Genomic DNA, 19,177 nt, shown 5'->3' on the forward strand with positions numbered 1-19,177 from the left:
GAACACGCTTGATTAATGATATATTATAAGGAAATAAGCTGTGCTATCAGCCATGCGCCATAAACATAGATATTAACTTGAAAGGCCAAACCATCTGCAAGCGAGCTTTATCAACCGCATCCAAAGAGCAGAATTATTCAATTCGATCATATCATTGGCTTAAGCTTTTGAGTGAAGATGGGTCCAACTAGATATGTTGACGGGTTCGGACTTGGGCTCCATTTTGGTGATCTCCTGGGGGAAAATATCGGATTTCTGCTGCGCGCTCCCTACACAGAATTATTCAATCCGATGATATCAACCACGTCTTGAGGGATCTAAAGAATCTTCCTTCAACGTTCAAATTCAAGATAGCATGATCCTGAAAAAATGGACCGTGATCCTCTTTTGCTTATCTTTTCAAGTAGAGATGGTAAAATGGGCCGTGATCCTCTTTTAATCGGTACTTAAGGGGTCGGGTGATAGATAAGTAGCCTGGAATTTTAAAAGCATGTTCAAACGGACCCAAAAGATAAAATGCCCAACTTCATATGTGTCTTTATGGTCGGGAGCTTATCAAAATTCGAACGCATTTTTTATTGCAGCGTAATCACTATAGTGGAATTGGTTCGAAGCCATCGACAGTGGCGATGGCCGTTGGCAACTTCACCGATAATGCAGCCCATCTTGTCAGCAACGCTCTTGCCACTCAAAAATGCCCCCGTGCTCTCTCTCTCTCTCTCTCTCTCTCTCTCTTCGCATTCTTTGATCACCAATGTAATTATTATGTTTCTCTGTTTCAGATACAAACTTATTTTCGAAACAGGTTTAAAATAAAAATCTATTTGGTAACGTAGTTTCATTTTTTTTTTAAACAAAAATGAGAAGTTAAAACTTCCCTATTTCTGAAACGAAAATATTATAAATAAGAATTCATCTCACCGCTCACTTTCTCTCTCACGTCCCGATTGCCGGCACCTCGTCTGCCATCCATCGATCGCCGATTGCTAGTCGGTCGTCCACTGGTCGCTGAACCGCCACCCACCGATCGCCGGTTCGCCGTCCGCTAGTCATAGTCTCTCTCACACCGCAATCACCGTTATGTCGTCCACCGGCCATCGATTGTCGGTTCGCCATACATTGGCCACTTGTTCGTGGTCCGCCGGTTCATCGTCCACCGACTCGCCGGTTTGTCGGCCCCCGTCCACCGTCCGGAGGCCCCCGGTCACCTATCCGCCGGTTGTCGATTGCTAATGACCCTAGAAATTCTGTGTTGTTATCAAACGAATTTCTTTTTTGAGAACAAAAATTTTGTGTCGTCATCAAACTCGTTTATTTGCTCAAAATTCGTCCAAAAACTAGAAATAGAAATTTATTTCTTATCATAAATTGATTTTAGAAACAAAATAGTTATCATTATCACTGATTTGATCCAAACAGTTGCTCGGCTATTCAATCAAGTTCGGGCTTTCTTGACGGTGAGCTGGCAAGCTCACAGTAAGTCGGCATTTGAGCGTGATTTTAAAAGGCTCAGGGTCGCTGCCAAGTCGCGCTCGATCATGACATATACGTATATGCACACGTATAGAGAGAGAAGAGTTTCAGAGGCGGCCGTGATGGCTTGGCAATGGGTCGCCACCGCAATATGATTTAGCGTCCTCCGGTCCATCGTCCATCGGCCACCCGTATGCCGTTTGCCGGTTCATCGTCCACCAACTCATCCGTCCACTAGTTTGCCGGCCCCTGCCCCACCGATTGCCTGTCCACCGGTCACCAGCAATCCTAATAGTATTAAGTTATTGTCAAACGAATTTCTTTTCTGAAAACAGAAATTTTATATCGCCATCAAACACATGTATCTGCTCAGAAACTCGTCTAAAAACTGTTTTTAGTCATAAATTAATTTTAAAAACATAATAGTTATCATTCACGCTTTTAGGATTTGATCGAATTAGTTGCTCCGCCGTTCAATCAAGCTCGGCCTTCCTTGACAGTCAGCTGGCAACCTCCCAGTAAGTAGCCACTTAAGCGCGATCTCAAGAGGCTGGGGCTCATCGCCAAGTTGCGCTCGATCATGCTATATGTACAGGCATACATCCATAAAGAGAGAGAGAGAGCAGTTTCAGAGGTGGCCGCGATGGCTTGTAGTGACCGTGAGAGACATTGCAGATGTTCGCTGTTGAACTCGCAAGAAAGGTGAGTGTCTGACCGAAAAAAAAATCGCAAAAAGATGACAATTCCTTTTATAATTTTCTATTTATTTTATAAAAGCGCAGGCATGCTTTTTTGAATATTAGAACTAATTGTTTCTTTTTTTCAGAAATATATGTGCAGTCAATTATTTTCACTTTTTTAGTTAAGTAAAAGAGAATCGTTCTTTTGGTAGATAGGTATCCTGTTTTTGATTTGTTTTTCTTCCCAAACAACCTCTTAATTCGTTATTACTTCTTCTCGACTTGCTATTAGATTTTACTCGACCGATCGGTGTGCACATTTTTTTTTACTATCTTGGTCATAACCGTAAAAATTTGGGGTTCTTGACAATCCAAAAGAATTTAGAGTTTTGACATCGGAGAAGGCACAGTCGTATTTTCTCTTCTTCTTGTGTGTGTGTGTGTGTAGGCTCTAGTTAAAATTCAACGTGTACAAAAAACCACAAGACATAAACTCTTGAAATCCTCCGACCAAAAACAAAAAAAAAGTCTTGAAATCCAATCAACTGTCTCTAGAACCCGATCCTTGGAGGGATAGAGCCACTTGAGTAAAGTCTTAGACCTCTTGTGGTCAAACTAATGTCAAGCTCACTCACGTTTCTTTTCTCCTTTGACGATAGCAAAACAGCCGTCTACGTTTGTAATCCATTGGCAATTTGCATGACCCCCCGCAGAGAGTCGTAGCTATCATGCATCTTTCATTAATACTTGTGCGGATAAGAAGAAGACGACGACGATAATGCATATGATTAAGCTCATTCTTGCACGCCTCAGAAAAGAGGAAATGGAAGTAACTTGTGAACACTATACAATGCCCCCAAATCTCTAATTGACTAGTACTATGAAAGGGACCTACCATTTACAGCTCATTGCTCTAATCTATCCACCACTCGAATTTCCAAACTTTGGGTGACCAATTACCCCATAAAGGAAAAAAGAAAAAGACTGAGTAGATATGTAGTGCAACCACCGCTTGCTTTCGACGTCTCAGATCATAAACGGCGTTGGCGAGAAAGCTGGCATGAACATCGATAATGGGTTCGGCCTGCAAAAGACGAGCACTTCTCGTTAGCAAATAATCCAAAGTCGTTCAAACTTATCCAGTGACATACGCCCAATTCGAAAAGGACCAAAGAAAATTCTGGCGAACTCATAGTGTCCAATAAGTCATGACCCATTCCGATCATCGCTACTTGTAACATGTCCCCCTCTTCAAGATCCAAAATGTTATGACACTAAACATAGGGATCGAATCATCTTCCAATGCTCCGATTTATTAATAAGAAGAAAGTTATGATGCAATTTTACGTTAAAAAAATTTTTTTGGTCGAAGCAAATTTATGTAATTTGGGAGTAATATTTAGTACATTAAGATAAGATTGTCTTAGTAAATAAACATCTTAATTTCTACGATGTGATATTTAGGTACGTTACTAAAACAGAGCAAAGCAATCCTTATCTTTCTAAACCCCGAAAAAACAGGGCAGAAAAACGGAGGAGACCGACCCAAGGGGAACGCCTATCCGAAACGAAACCGGAACAGACAAAGGACAAAGCCACGAGAAAACCGTTACCGGTAGTCTTCCCTGTCGCTAAAACTCTGAGCTCTCTTCGCGGCGGATCTGCGTTTCGGGGGCGACGGCCTCTTCGCGGAGTTCGCGCCGCGCTCTCTGCTCTTCGCTTCCGCCGCCCGGACGGCGACGTTGTGGTCCTCCGAGATGGCCGAGAGCGCCGGACGCCAGTGCCCTCCCGGGTCGGCCCTCGTCCTCCCGCCGGACGACCTGCGCCTCCGTCCGGCGAGACCGACCCCGCCGCCGCCGTCCGAGAGAGGGGCGTGCGCTTCCTCCTGCCGCATCGAGGTTGGAACGGCGTCGGCGTCGGCACCGGAGCGGTAACACGAGCGTAGGTCCGAGAAGAACTTCATTAGGGATTCTTGAGGGGAGTCGACGATCGGATTCGAGTGCCTCGGAGTTGGATTTGAAGGATTTGTTTCTTCGGGGAGAGAGAGAGACAGAGACTATATGTGATTTTTTTTTTTATGTGATTCAAGACTGAAGAGACGGGTGGGGTCGTCGCTATTTATAGAGAGAGATCGTTCACGGGGATGCAATCTTTGCTGACGTGGCTTCGTTTCCAAGTTACAATTAGGCTTTGAGAATTTGCTGTGCTTTTGTCCTTATCCCGAGTGCAAACCTCCGATTTCCTGTTTAAGTCGTTGACCCACGAACAAACCAATTTTTACGGTAATCACATGTTTTTCCTTGCCCAAACTCCACGTCATACATTGTAAAAATTTAGGAGAACTGCTACCATGACGATCCGACAGTACTATCGGTTATTTCTTACTATAGATCTACACACCATTACCACGTATTTTACATAAAACACTCATTAATTGAAAAATCGCGTGTTTTGCGTAAAATACTCATTAATTAAAAAATCGTGGGATCAGAAATAACTGGCAGCACTGTCAGAGTGTCGAGGAAGCATTTCCCAAAATTTAAATATTTTAAAATAGGAAATGCGAAGAATTGTAGAAATTTTATTTCTTGTTTTCTTATGGAGTAGTGGTAAAAAAAAAAAAAAAACAAAGCTAGTGGCGATTCTTCCCTTTTGTATTAGTAGATATGTTTGAAAAAATGTACCTGCAAGATTAGCGAAGGCATTTTAATTATTAAATATTCAAGTAATCCATATGGAAAGATATCATTAGTGATGAAGATACTGTCCAGAGAAATTGTACGCGGGGAAAGATAAAACAATCTTAAAATTCGATTTTCACTTGGGAGTGTTATTGCAAGACAGGAAAGATTCCAATTTTAATGTTGAAACATCGCGCCCTTGCTCGCGGGGGTAATACATCCCGTGGTGGCGAAAATCACGATCAACTAAATCAAGGTCTTTACCGAAAAAGAAGATCAAAAAAAGAAGGCAAAGGGACTAAATGGTAATTAAATTAGCAGGTTTCTCATGATTTAAGGGACAATGATGGCTTTTCTACTTAGGGGTGCGCAGGATCGACTAACCAAATCGAAAACAACCCAGATAAGACTGAACCGGCCGATTGGGTCCAATATTCGGGGGTGCCATTCGGTTCCCGATTCCACACAATTAGAACCAGTGATTTTTCCAGTTCCAACAGCCTGGATCGGACCAATTATTTTTTTATTTATTTATTTTATTTCCTAAATGTAAATTTAATAATTCACCGATTCCATTAAATCGCTCAGGAAACGGATCGGACCAGGAATTGATGACCTCTATTTCTAGTTTTTTCTTTTAAAAATAATCCTCTTTCTTCTCCAGCTATCCGCTAAAGCCCATTGAAATATACACTTGAAGATGGACTACGAAAATCCGTGGACTCTAATATTGACCAGAATTTGACAATCTCCGGTTCTCGAAATGCAAACTTTGCATTTCTCAAACTCTCTCGATCAATCTACCATGACAAGTCCTTCTAAGTTTTATGACCAGTCGTTGTCAAGATGTCGACACAACTTAGAATGGAAGAGAAAATTATCCAACAGATCCCTAATCTAATACACGGACGTCAATCTAATCTTGCATTTGCCAATTTGCCAATATAATCATACACGTTTACTCGGAATTCCGACACAGACCTTTCAGCAAATTACTTCCGAAAATCGCCGACGTGGCACGTTGACGCCGACAGCTTGTGGATTACTACGTCGGCAGTTTCCTACGGCGGTTGGCCGGAATTACCGCATTGGAATTCCGCGCGGAGGTTCAAGGCTACACTGGCAACATGGAAGAGTTTAGGATTGAATTGGAATTCGTACACTAACTCCAGGACCAATTGGGCGATTTATATAGCAATCTACGGAAGTTTATGTTATTTAGTCGATAAAGTCAAATTATAGCTTTGGCCAATGCAAGGATCACACATAAGTCTACTAATGGCCTAAGAGGTTTAGTCATAGCCATTTATCTTAATCCTCAAAAATGCCTTGATGACTAATGAGACTAGAATAAAGAGTTGGTACATAGTTTGGTCCCTTCATGTTCCATGTGCTAGATTAATAAAAGGGGATGTCAACCGTCCAAACCAAGCAAGCAGAATAAATATTGGCTAAAGAAAGTTAGATGAAACCGAACGCTTTAAAAAAGAAAAGAAAATACAACTAAGCAGGCAATTTCTTGTGTAGAGTCAACTGCTTGAGTGAAAGCATCGCCAACTGATGACGCAGCGGATTGCTGCCCGTCCGCACGTTTTTGACAAAGCCGGTCTTTTCGAACGCACTCGGACTTACATCTCGAGAAATCCGATAGTTTCTGCGTCCCTAATAATTGAGTCGTTACCGGAGCCAACGCGCCCTCGAGGAAATCATTTTCGCTTGGACTCCGATTAGAGGAAAATTACTAAGGAAGTCCTAAATTTATTTTAATTGTGTCAATTTGACCACGATTTTTTTTTTTTTTTTTTTATCAATTCAGTCCTAAAATTTTTGCGTTTGTGTCACTTTAATCCTTTTAACTAACTTTGGCCGATCGGCGGCGATGTGACAACTTTTTAATAATCATTTATTTTTTTCATTTTTTTTTATTTTGCTTCGTTTTTCTTTTCTTTCTTTTTATTTCTTCTCCTTCTTCCGCCAACCGGCTAAAGAAAGAAGGAGAAGAAAAAAAAATATTAATATCATTATTAAAAATTATTACGTTACCATCGATCGATCACGATGGTAGAAAGGATTGAATTGGTATAAACATAAAAAAATTTAGGACTCGGTTGGCAAAAAAAAAAACATTTAGGACCGAATTGATACAATTGCAATAGATTTAAGATTTTTTTGGAAAATTTCCCTTCGGATTTGTGAATCGCGTGTTTTCGAAAAAAATTACCCAATCGATCCCGAATCCGTTGTACCGGGATGCCAATTCGGTCATGAAATTTTCGATTTTGCCACCTTGATCATAAACCATCGCATGAAATTTCAATGTAGCCATTCCGACCAAGTATAAGTCGGCCGGCGGTGATTGGACAGTCAAGTTGGCCTTTTTTGAAGGGTTGCATTGGAATCTCGCAGGGAGGATTTGAGACTGAATCGCCAAAATCGAAAAGTTTAAGATCGAATTAGCATGTATACAATAAATTGAGGACGGATTGTCTAGTTACGTCTTGCACACCACCTCTCACCCACTGCCCCGAACCGTCGGTCGTCGCCAATCCCTTAAACTTCTCAATTACCACACGTTCTTGGGTCCAATGCAACCAACGACGACAATTTAAGACTATCTAAGATCTTTTACAAGACGCACCAAAAAAAAAAAAAAAGTGCTAGGGAGTGCAATGACCCACCGAGGGGGGAAGTGCGGATGCCTCTCCACCACAAAACGTTGCCCTCGGAATCATGCCTCGCACCCCTCTGGTCTCTCTGCCCATGAATCACCACTGGGCACCCTCCAATGGCTTGTCTCCTTTTGCTCTGCTTTGTGTGGCTCCTATCTTTGTCGAGATAAATTCTTGCTCGACATCGATGTCGCGAGGAACGGTATCTTCTCCCCATCCGAATCTCCGACGTGGGCAAGACGGCGGTTGTCGTGGCGGTCCGATTTCTTTTCTTCTTTCCTCTTTTTTTTTTTGTCTTTCGAGAAAAGGGTCGAGAAATCGTGGAGATTGATGTGGTTCTTGTTGGAGGATGGACGAGGGTACGAGACAACTCCATTGTCTGGTCACTCTCGAGGGACGTACTGTTGGGCCACGAGGCTTTAATAGGAAGCATAAGGGCCAGCGCATGATCCTTACAAATGAAGCCACAAAGATCTACAATTTTTTTTTTTTTTTTGAGGTCAGAACAAAGATGTACATTTGCTTGGTCTCTTTAGTGGGAAAAGGAAGGCTATTATCTCCTCTGATTCTGGCCGATATTTCTTTAAGCTTGTACTAATGTGGATTATCGAAGATTTACTATATCAAAATGATGAAAGAGGGATGTCTTTGATTTTGAACGGAAATTACCAAAAAATTCATAAACCTGTTGCAATCGTGTTAATTCAGTCATAATTCTTCTTCTTTTTTTTACCAATTCAGCCCTAAATATTTTGCATTTGTGTCAATTTAATCACTTCACCAAATTTTGGCCGGAATTATTGTCGTGGAGCCACCAGCAGGGACAGCTCTGACATAGAAAATTTTTAATAATATATTTTCTATAATTCTTTTTATTTTCTTAGGTTCTTTATTTTCTCTAAACTAGGGCTGGCGAGGCGGTGTCGTGGTCTACGCCTAGCTAGATTTAGTGAGGGTATCACGACCCTTGCTAGATTTGGGCACGGGCGTGTGAGTGAGGGGCCACACACCCTCGTCCTTGCTTGCCCTAAGTTTAGATTAAAAATAAGTAAATGAAAAATGAAAAATAAAATAAAAAATAATTATTATTAAAAATTATCCACGTAAGTGTCGACCATGCCACATTAGCTATTTTGAGCAAAATTAGCTAGATGGATTGAATTGGCCCAAGGTTTAGGACTTTTTTTGATAACCTTTCCTTGATTTTGCAATGGACTCATGCGACATTCATTTATCTTAAAGATACATGATGGGCGAGGTCCGCGAGGATAATAACAAAAAAGTCATAAAGCCTGTTGTCGGATACCAATTCAATTATAAAATTTTTATTTTGGCCAATTTAGTGCTAAACCTTTTGACAATTTATCAATATAATCATTCCGATTAATTTTGGCGTAAAAACGCTAACATGGATGCCGGCTGTCCTATATGACATAGTTGGCTCTAACGTGCACAATTCTTTCAATTATCTAAAAAAATTCTGAATTTTTTTTCTTATTTTTCTCCGCCGGTCCTCGACCTCCTCACACCGACACACAGGTGAGGACCGGGATGCCCTTGCAGGGCTCGAGTGTCGCTGGGGGACTTTTGCAATGGGCTATGCCACCCAAAGCAAGCCGGAACAAAGGCCAAATGTTAGCATGTAACTGGCCCTCACTAGGGTCGACTCTGATAAGTCACTTCACAGTAGAAAAGAGAAGAAAAGAAAAAAAAAATTATATAATTTTAGACAAGTAAAAAATGAAAAAATTATCCACGTCAACGCCCGGCCGTGCCACATAGGACACATCTACATTAGCGGTTTTTCGCCAAAATTAAATGAAAGGGCTAAATACGATGTGGCTTTATGGTCTGACCACTGCTATATTTTTAAGCCTATCCCCCTATATAAAAGCTTTTCCCAAGATGGTGGGTTCCGTCAACCTTGAATCTTCAAATGCGTCTCGACCAAAAGCTTTCAATTTGCCACTTGGGAAAGTATAAAGAAAGAGTTAATTGCCAAAGTTGCGTGACTTTTAAGGACAATCCCCTCGTCTAAGACGCTCTTATCTTATCCCATTCGGTTGACCCGTCATGTCCTCGGTCACTACTTCAATCGTGGCGAGCAGTGCAATGGCATGATCGACTTGAAAATCGGGGAAAATGACGAGTTAGCGTAGGCATGGGTAATTTATTTGGTACATAGTAATGCTTCCCGACCTTGAGAAAGTGATTGATATGTTCATCATCGGGCCGATATAATGAGTGGTTGACACAAATGAAACTAAGCAAACCAATAATTCGCGAACAACCACGCCCACGGACTCGCCATATTGTTAAGCGTTAAGCAGGAATCTAATATAAGAAAAGCATCTTCTCTCGATGTGATTTCTGATAAGTCCTCAAAAAAGCGTCCTTCTCTAGAATAACGGAAGTATGCATACCGAAACCGTAGGGAAACCCTAATTGAAAGCGAAAACTGAAAATGATTGGAAAATTCATAAATGAAAGGAAAATAAGAATTTTTTTTTTATACCTCAAACGTATGATAACCATGGGTTTTGAGACTTAAATCAACCTCAAGCGGGTTTTTTTTCCTGTTGGTAACAATATAGAACTCTAAACGAGCCGAATCAGTATTACAAGCTCCCATCGAAGGTTCACATATCTCATGTTATAAACTATGGCTGTAATTACTAAAGAGCTATATTTAACCAACACAAACATTCATTAAGTCATGTCAAGTCTGATTAAACCATAATTAAGCAATGCTTACACTCTCTTGTCCGGATTGCTTAGTTGACAGAAAAGAAAGCACTACTGAGAAAATAAAAATAGAAATCAAACGACCAAATTTGGGTCTGGGCTTGTGAAGGACATCACTTTCTCCAGCCTGTCTAGAAGTCCACATTCTCTTTCCCCAGCACAAGAGCCCAGATTGATGGGCTCGTATTGAAAGCCCAACTCATCCAGAGGTAATAAGTTCATCATGTCGTCGTGTCATGCTGTTCGAATTCTGCTTGTGCAATAAAGCTAGGTCGAATTAAGATCGCTAAACCACAACGGTGGTTGGCCTAATGATAAAGAAGCCACCTATCTTCTTCGAGTCATAAGTTCGATCCATACCTCGGAGCAGCTCATGCTGTACTGCATAGTTACGATGTATTTTGTGTGGAGAGATTTTTTAATAAGTAGTATCTTGATTGGGATGGGCTCGACAACCTTGAACTTTCTAGTTATGGATGATGTGAAGTAGTTATAGCCTAAACCAAAAGTTACATAGCGAAGGCGGTACCCTTTATGATACTGTCAAGAGAGAGGGCTGCTATCCCGGTCGCCCAAATAGGCTTGGGCCGGGCACTCTAGTGCATGCGGATGTGCACATTTCCCATCAAGAGAGGGGGTTGCTATTCCGGTTGCCAAAATAAGCTTGGGCCGGGCCCTCTAGCGAGTGCGGATGTGCACATTTCCCGTCAAGAGAGGGGGTTGCTATTCCGGTTGCCAAAATAAGGTCAGGCCGGGTCCTCTAGCACGTGCGGATGTGTACATTTCCCACTTTTAACTAATTAATAAACCCATAAAGCAAAACATTTCGATCATGATACCGGATTAGAAGATGAAATCCGATTTCATTTCAAAGTTTCAAAAAAGTAAGTCTTACTTTACCTCACACGATTGGTGTTATTCAAAAATCTCTCCCAGAGTCGATCCAAACGAACCAACCAACAACCCCATGCTGAATGTAATCTATTCAATTCAAGAAAAAAGTGCATAGGGTTGCAAGCATCCCAACTCCCCAGTACTGATTTGGACCCTTCATCGTCTCTTTCCCATTTGCTCTGTCCACTAGAAACAAAGCACAAAGTACAGAAATGCCAAGTTCGAGCCATTTTGACCTGCTCCAATTTAACCAGGGCAACCACCATGGATCCTCTCACTGGAAGCTTGTTAAACCCATTTTTCCTTCCAATCGTACAATCCCTTGTCACATTCTCTGGATGTTCATTGGCCGACGAGACAAATTTACGTGGTCCTCTTCTCTCGTTTTGTTTAAGGTTGCCAGAAAATGAGTACCACTAGTGGGCTTAAAATAGTCCAAAAGCGGGGTGATGATCGAATTCCTGGTGAAGATCACTATGCTCATCCTTCGTGACATCTTCAACTGGGTTGGCTTAGATACGTCGAGCGGGTCTCGAGGTGCTGTCATTTTCTCCCGATTCGAGGTGGTATATTGATTAGCCAATGATTCCAATTTAGGGCATTCGAAACGACCTTTTCATTAGGAGCAGAAACAAATATTTGAAGAGTTCAATCATTGGGCGTCTCCCTTTGTTTTTCTTGTTTGTTTGTGAATTTTGTGATACTTGCCGTCGATTTGCCGTTGGACTCAGCCAAAAAAATGGTCATCTAATTGCAATCTTTTGCGCTTAAGGTACGAATGTGTATTTAATTAGCAAGAAAGAGAATAACAAAAACCATGGTAGTGGCTTAATCAGTGGCTAGTCATGGACAAGTATATACATCTTCTAGACCTAATGAGGTTGGAAGGGTGATGGCCGGTCCGCTTTCGTCGTGAAAAGTATAAAAAAAAATTTAAAACATATTGCATTGATATCAATTTAGTTTTAAACTTCTTAATTAGACCGCTTTAGTCCTAAATCTTTTGCATCGATATTAATTGAGTCCATCCGGTTAATTTTGACGGGAAATCGCTGATATAGACATCTCGCGTCCTACAAGATGTAGCCGACGCCGACTTGTACATTTTTTAATATATGTTTTAAACAAAATATGTTCTAGTTTTTTTTTTTTTTTCACTTTGGCCGGCGAGGGTCGTAGCCCTCACCAGATCTATATGAGTGCCGCTTCGCCCGGGGTTGGCAAGGCGGCCATGGCCCTCGCGCCAAAGTGAAAAAAAAAAGAAAAAAAAGTTAAAAAAATATCCATGTCAATGCCGGCCATAGCACCCAAGACAACTGTCGCCCACATTATCAATTTCTCGCCAAAATTAATTGGATGGACTGAATTTATATCAATGTAAAAGGTTTGGAACTAAATTGATACCAATGCAATAGGCTTAGAAATTTTTTAGTACTTTTGCCGACTTTCATCAACCATACATGTCTTGTAAATTTTTGAAATTTTATGTGAAATTTCTGTATCAGCCTCTCTTATGTTAACATTCGCAAAGCTTTTCTTAATTTGTCATCGTCAACTCAAATTTCAACGTTCGTTAGTAGAGGGGATTTTCTTTGGACTACGCTAAACTCGAATAGTAAGCATAGCCGAGTTTCGAGAGATTTCGCACCGAGCATTTCCGGGGAATCCCGCAATCACGGTAATTCAAAATCCAGGAGGAGAACTCCGGCGAAAAATATCAGTAAGTATATATAAGCTCTGGAGATGGCACTCTTGTACGTTTCTTTGGCCAAACACTCGAGCACGATTTTACATTCAAGAGACGTCGAAGAGATGCACGCTTGCTGCCAAACCTTTTTCAATGGTTTAGGTTAGACAAAGCTGGCTTGCGAAGAACATCTGAAAAACTTTCTCGTGCACCGGAAAGAACGAGTCATCCAAATCAAAAGATTTTCGTTGGATCGCCATTGATAGAGTGATGGAGACATGTCTTGCGTTGGATCACTCCAATCTGCAGCTTTGTCGCAGTGAATAATTTCATCGCTAGATGCCGCTGCGAGCCGAAACCCTAGCTTCGTAGATGACGGCTCAAATCGAAGCTTTAAGCGTGTTCTTTCAGACATTTCTTGTGCTGTTTCTCTTTTGCATGCCAAGTAAGAGAGAGATATAACATGCTTTCACTTTCCAAAATCTTACGACCAACATAAATTTTTCATACCGACGTGTAGATTCTCTTTTGAAATACGGATAAAAATTTAGGTTTATGAAAAGTAAGATGTTCACTTTTTGCCATTTTATTGGAGTAGCACATGTGAAGGTGTTCGTTAATTAAAAGGAGTTCTCGTCATCCACCGTGACCACCACTCATGGCCGCGGCCGCCACCATCCATGTAACGAGGATTCAAAATGTCGTACATTAATGGATTACTCACGTTCCACTAAACCGAACTAAGAGTATTTGAACGAAAGATGGATGCGGTTGTGGTGTGTGGATGGACCGGCGTCACCACCATCAACGGCGACCTCTGGCCATGCCGCTAGCACCCAAACCCCCACTGGCACTCGGCCGGAAACGTAGCTTGATTTTGTCTTGCCTCTTCTCCCACCAAGTCGAGCTTTAGATTGGCTGAGACATGCCCGAAAATTCTCCCCGATGTTATCTTTTAGGGAGTTGCCTCGTAATAGTGTCGCAGTATTGTAGTTTTAAAACTTGTGTTACCAAACATATAAGTTAGAACACTCCACGGCATTGCCACTTATACCAAATATATGCTGATCTCCCACAAACTAATTAATGATTATTGGGATTTGTGGGAAGTGGTGGTCGGCCCATGTAGGCAATCACAGCCCATTATCCCTAAGATTAACTGCTTTTAGCAGTTATTACTTTGCAATGTGATAAAAAGAACGAGAGACGTTCTTTCTGTTGATTGTCGCTTTAGACGTTCACTGTGTGGAAAAAAGAAAGAAAAACAGTGAAGAACGAAAACGCGTCTTCCTGCTCCTCTCCCATAACGTGACAACGGGAACATTTAATCTGCGGAATCTCGAGGTATGTCCGTTATTTAATGTACTTCTTCGATTAGTGATTCAAGTAAGCTTTTGGACTTGTAGTGTAATTTACTGTGTTTCCTTTAATAATGCTTGTAACTTTGTTTAGCACTACTAAACATTTTCCATGACGTGCAAACTCAACACATGTACATATGCAGAAGATAACACGCTCATAAAAATTGATGTGGCCCAGACCAGGGGATACAAAGCCACAAACCGGCCTATAAAAAACTGCCTGCGATGCGACAGCCTTCATTCTAAAAAATTTCAAACGTTGAAACCTCGTTTAACGTACCTCCTTGGTGTGGATCAGATACACGTAACTGAGGGTCATTTCGACTTTTAAGCGCACGTGGTCCTCTGCGCGGCACGCACGTGAGAGAGAGAGAGAGAGAGAGAGAGAGAGAGAGAGAGAGAGAGAGAGAGAGAGTTTGAACTAGATTAATTTCAAATTCGGCAATTTTTAGGCTGTATTCTAGGGGAGAGTGTGTTTGGACATTGTTGATCTCAAATTCAGCATTTTTTTTAAGGCTCTATTTAGGGCGACAACGGCTTTTGGTGATTAGAGGATTAGGTGATATTAGACCGTTTGATTTTATGAGAATTTATATGATACTTGTTAATAAATCATATTTATAGAAATAAATCTTAATTTTCGATACATTGATCATGCATAACATTAGAAAAACAACAACTGGAAAATGACAGTTAATTCGTGTGCATGTTCCAGAAGTGCCCATGAAGCACTCAGGAACAAAATTCTATGCTACTTCACTCTTAATTCCTATTGTTTTCGTTTTAGGTAACTCCTAATGACATTCAACAAACAAAGACCCGTTTCGTTTAGGTGTCGCTGCCCAACATCTGGCATCGACCTAGGTCAGCGACATCGGCAAGGCCTCGATCTCCCCTCCCCTCTCTGATCCTTGACGACGAGAAAGGAGGTTTCAGGAGTTAGGGACCCCCGTGTCATCACCGCGCAGCCTCGAGTGACGTCAGATCTAGCATTGTGAGCCCAACACCACCCGCTTGCCCATACTTACAAAGAGAGGGAGTCAGAGGGAGCTGCAGCGGTGGGCACTCGGGATAGGCCCATGGTGGGGGCGGCGGCGTTGAGCGGGTGTTGGAGGGGGTGGAGATGCGGTTGTGGCTGGTGATTGAGGTTGGCTTGGTGTCACGTGCAGTGACAGTGACAAAGGAGTTGGCACTATGCACAGTGAACAGATGAAACTGAGGGCAAAAAGGGAAAGAAACAAAAAAAAGGAGCACGACCAACCTAAACTATTTAACTTACTTATAGAAATAATTATGTGATTGTCCTTAATCCATCGTGAGATTAATAGCCTATTCTGGATCACAAAAAAAAAAAAAAAGATAATCAGAGAAATTATTGTAAGATCCAATCTTTCAACGTCGCAGGTGATATAAATGTGCTAAACTATCACCCATTATGTGCCTTTAACCAATAAATGGAGTGATAATCTTTTGAAAAGCCAAAAAAAAAACCTATAAAAGAGAGTTTCCTAATCCGTCGTCCTTCAAGTCCTTTTGACAAAAAGTCGATCGAGTTTGTCGTACGTGGTGGCTGGACATGGCACAAGCAACCAATTTGAACCACATGCGTATCAATGCATATGTGGAAGGACGGAAATGGAGGGTAACCATCAATCGCTAAGCTCGATGCTGGAGAATCCCATTCTGATCTTATTCTAGGATTATAATACGAACGGTTGCCTTGTCTCGATGGGCAGTCCAGGATCTCAAGTTCGACAAGAATTCGGCCGGCTGAGACAGCTTGGTTAACCTACTCTTTGCCTCTCTTTCGGAGAGGAAGTTGGTGCTGGTGGAGAATTTGGAAGTGGAGGAGAGGAATAATGAGCAATCCGCCAAAGCAAGACGATAGAAACAATCATTATTCGGAGGCGTTCCCATCGTTACCAAGAGCAACTAGTGTGAAAAAAATTTGTTAAACACGTGATTATCGTAGATAGTTTGAAAAAAGTGAGCTCTTTGTGTGTAGAACTGCCAATCAGATCGAGTCGAGTCTGAAGAAAGTACATATTGACCATATGTTAGTACATTGATCATCATGTGGGTGACTTTGTCCAAAGTTTTATGAGCTTTATTCAACAGAAGAAGTCATGCAGAACTAGTTTAATATACCATGCCCTAACTTTGATATAAACTGGCCAAACAGTAGTGATGTCCACTTCATGAAACATTGCCCCTTGTTACTTCCCTATAATCTCAATGACCTCAAGCAAAATGTCCATTATTTCTATCAACTGTCATTCCCCTTCCAGTTCACTTGTACAATTCATTTCTCAAATCCTATAATATCGCCTTACATTGCTTATTCTAATTGGATCCTTCAATCATTCGAAAAATGCCGAGGGACACATGAATGATTGCTCAAACAAAGCAACAAAGAAATTAGTAATTTATTTGCATTAGAGGTGACAAAAGTTAAGCAGAGAATAATGTGGTGCTAAATGCGATCTTGAGCTACTTTACATGAAATTGGTTCTTAGTATCTTAGCATATAATTACACAACAAGGAGCTCTCTCTCTCTCTCTCTCTCTCTCTCTCTCTCTCTCTAGCCTTCCTATATATTTAGGTCAAGTATAGGCAAATCTTGAGCCCCACTTAACTCAACATCTCCTCGCAACCAGATAAAACCTAGCTCTTCAATCCCCTCCAAATCCTGGAACCCCACTCAACTCAACATCTCTTTCAACCAGATAATCCCCTAAGCTCTTCAATCCGCTCCTCCAGTACCCGCCCGACGCGTGTCGAACGAATCAGCTCGCATCAACGAGAAAGAAGAATGGGAACTTCTTCCACGCACCTTCTCTTCACAATCATCTAATCTTCCATGCACGTTACGGCAACAGAACCCCAATTTGTCTTTTCAACGGCAGAAGCTTCCGTTTCAGTTCATGATGAAGGCTGAACTGCGGGGAAACGCGACGGCGTCGATTTATCTGCAAAACCTCAGCCTCTTCAACACCCAGCAGAGTTCGCTCTCCGGCGCGCTCAAAGGGTGCCTCGGCAGCCTGGACGCGGCATGCATAGAAAAGCTTCTGCTTCACTGCGCGAGCGCCCTCGAGCGGAGCGACGTCACTTTGGCCCAACAGGTCATGTGGGTTCTCAACAACGTGGCTTCTTCCACAGGTGACCCTAATCAAAGACTTACTTCGTGGTTCTTGAAAGCTTTGATATCTAGAGCGTCTAGGTTATGCCCGACAACCGTCAATTTCAACGGCAACGGGATTGTCGAGAGGAGGTTGATGAGTGTGACCGAGCTAGCGGTGTACGTAGATCTCATCCCTTGGCATAGGTTCGGGTTTTGCGCGTCCAACAGCGCGATCTATAGGGCCATCCAAGGGTATTCGAGGGTGCACATCTTAGATTTCAGCATCACTCATTGTATGCAGTGGCCTACACTCATAGACGCCTTGGCTAAAAGACCCGAAGGCCCTCCGTCGCTCAAGATCACAGTGCCGTCTTGTAGGCCGCCGGTCCCTCCCCTGCTTAATGTAACGATCGAGGAGATTGGGCTTCGCTTAGGTAATTTCGCAAAGTTTAGGGACGTACCATTCGAATTCGCCGTGTTGGATGACTCGACTAATGTGTCCGAATCGACCAACGCTTTTCATTTCGAATCAATCCTGACTCAATTGAGTTCGTTAGATCTGAATCTTGCTGACGATGAGGCTTTGGTCATCAATTGCCAAAATTGGGTAAGATACTTGTGCGACGAGCCGAATGGGGGTGATTCCCAAGATGTCTCTTTGAGAGATGTCTTCTTGGACATCATAAAAGGGCTCGACCCGAACATAGTGATTGTGGCTGATGAGGATGTCGATCTGAGCGAGCCGAGCCTGGCCTCAAGAATCACAACTTGCTTCAATTATCTATGGATCCCGTTTGACGCATTGGAGACTTTCTTGCCCAAGGATAGTTGCCAGAGGTTGGAGTACGAATCTGACGTCGGGCACAAGATCGAGAACATTGTCAGCTTCGAAGGGTTTCAAAGGATGGAGAGGCTAGAGTCGGGCAACAAATTGGCGCAGCGGATGAGGAACGCCGGCTTCCTGAGCCTGCCCTTTTGCGAAGAGACCGTGACCGAGGTCAAGTCCTTGCTTGATGAGCATGCCAGCGGCTGGGGGATGAAGCGAGAAGAGGACACGTTGGTGCTGACGTGGAAAGGCCACAACTCGGTCTTCGCCACGGCTTGGGTCCCCAGCAACGGGTGCGAGAATTGAATTGGGAGGGAGGCCAATGCGGAGTCCTTTCTTGTACAAGACCCGCCCCGACCGGTCGGACCGGATGCAATTGCAAGCGCCTGAATCAACCGGCACACAGTTCGTGGAAAAGAGACAAGAATTCCGTTTCGTGGGAAAACCAGCCTTGTCTTAAAATGGCCAAATAGGTGGTTCTGTACGAGCTACCATATGATGGCCGTTCTTTCCTCCGCGGTCCATGAGGTTGCACGCAGAGACAAAAATGGCGTTTCGTGCTTTCCATGTTTAATCAACCAGAAAGGCTGCACCAAAGAGCGTTCAGACAGAGAAGGAAAACGCCAACAGAGTTTTTTTAGAATAATATCGTGCCGCTCTCGTTCGTTGTGTTCGAGCTCTCGTTAAAGTGTGATTCACGTGAAAGTAAAGAGAGATGTGTTGTTTTGTCTCTGTACAAATGGACAAAATCTCTTGGAACGACGCTTTAGATTCGAAGGCTCCTGTCGCAGAATATTTCTATAGAATATGTTTTCCTAGCTACCCAAAACTCGTGATACAAGCAAGTTTACTATATTCTCATTGATATTTACTGCTCTTTTCGCGACGCCTTGGATATATATTGCAAGACTGCTATTCCAAATTTACTAAAAGACATCGAGTCCTCTGGAGAAGTCGAAGGGAAAAATGAAATAGTTTATCTAAGTTTTTTTGGGTGTCGCTTATTTATGGAGTTTATCAATGCCCTTATACACAAATT

At 42.3% G+C, this 19,177-nt stretch overlaps 2 protein-coding genes across 2 annotated transcripts; one reads left to right on the forward strand and one right to left on the reverse strand.

Moving 5' to 3' along the window:
* Window positions 1–2,913: 2,913 nt before the first annotated feature.
* On the reverse strand, window positions 2,914–4,218 carry LOC115750906. Its single transcript, XM_030688533.2, has 2 exons — window positions 3,767–4,218; window positions 2,914–3,237 (listed from the first exon to the last, which is right to left on the reverse strand). The coding sequence occupies exons 1-2, from the start codon at window positions 4,114–4,116 to the stop codon at window positions 3,180–3,182; spliced, it is 408 nt and encodes a 135-aa protein (XP_030544393.1). The 5' UTR covers window positions 4,117–4,218; the 3' UTR covers window positions 2,914–3,179.
* A 12,597-nt stretch (window positions 4,219–16,815) lies between these two features.
* LOC115750823 (scarecrow-like protein 32) lies at window positions 16,816–18,967 on the forward strand. The gene has a single exon (XM_030688393.2). The coding sequence runs from the start codon at window positions 17,116–17,118 to the stop codon at window positions 18,442–18,444; it is 1,329 nt and encodes a 442-aa protein (XP_030544253.1). The 5' UTR covers window positions 16,816–17,115; the 3' UTR covers window positions 18,445–18,967.
* The last annotated feature ends 210 nt before the right edge of the window (window positions 18,968–19,177 follow it).

The sequence above is a fragment of the Rhodamnia argentea genome, chromosome 7 (assembly GCF_020921035.1).
Source record: "Rhodamnia argentea isolate NSW1041297 chromosome 7, ASM2092103v1, whole genome shotgun sequence".
NCBI lineage: Eukaryota > Viridiplantae > Streptophyta > Magnoliopsida > Myrtales > Myrtaceae > Rhodamnia > Rhodamnia argentea.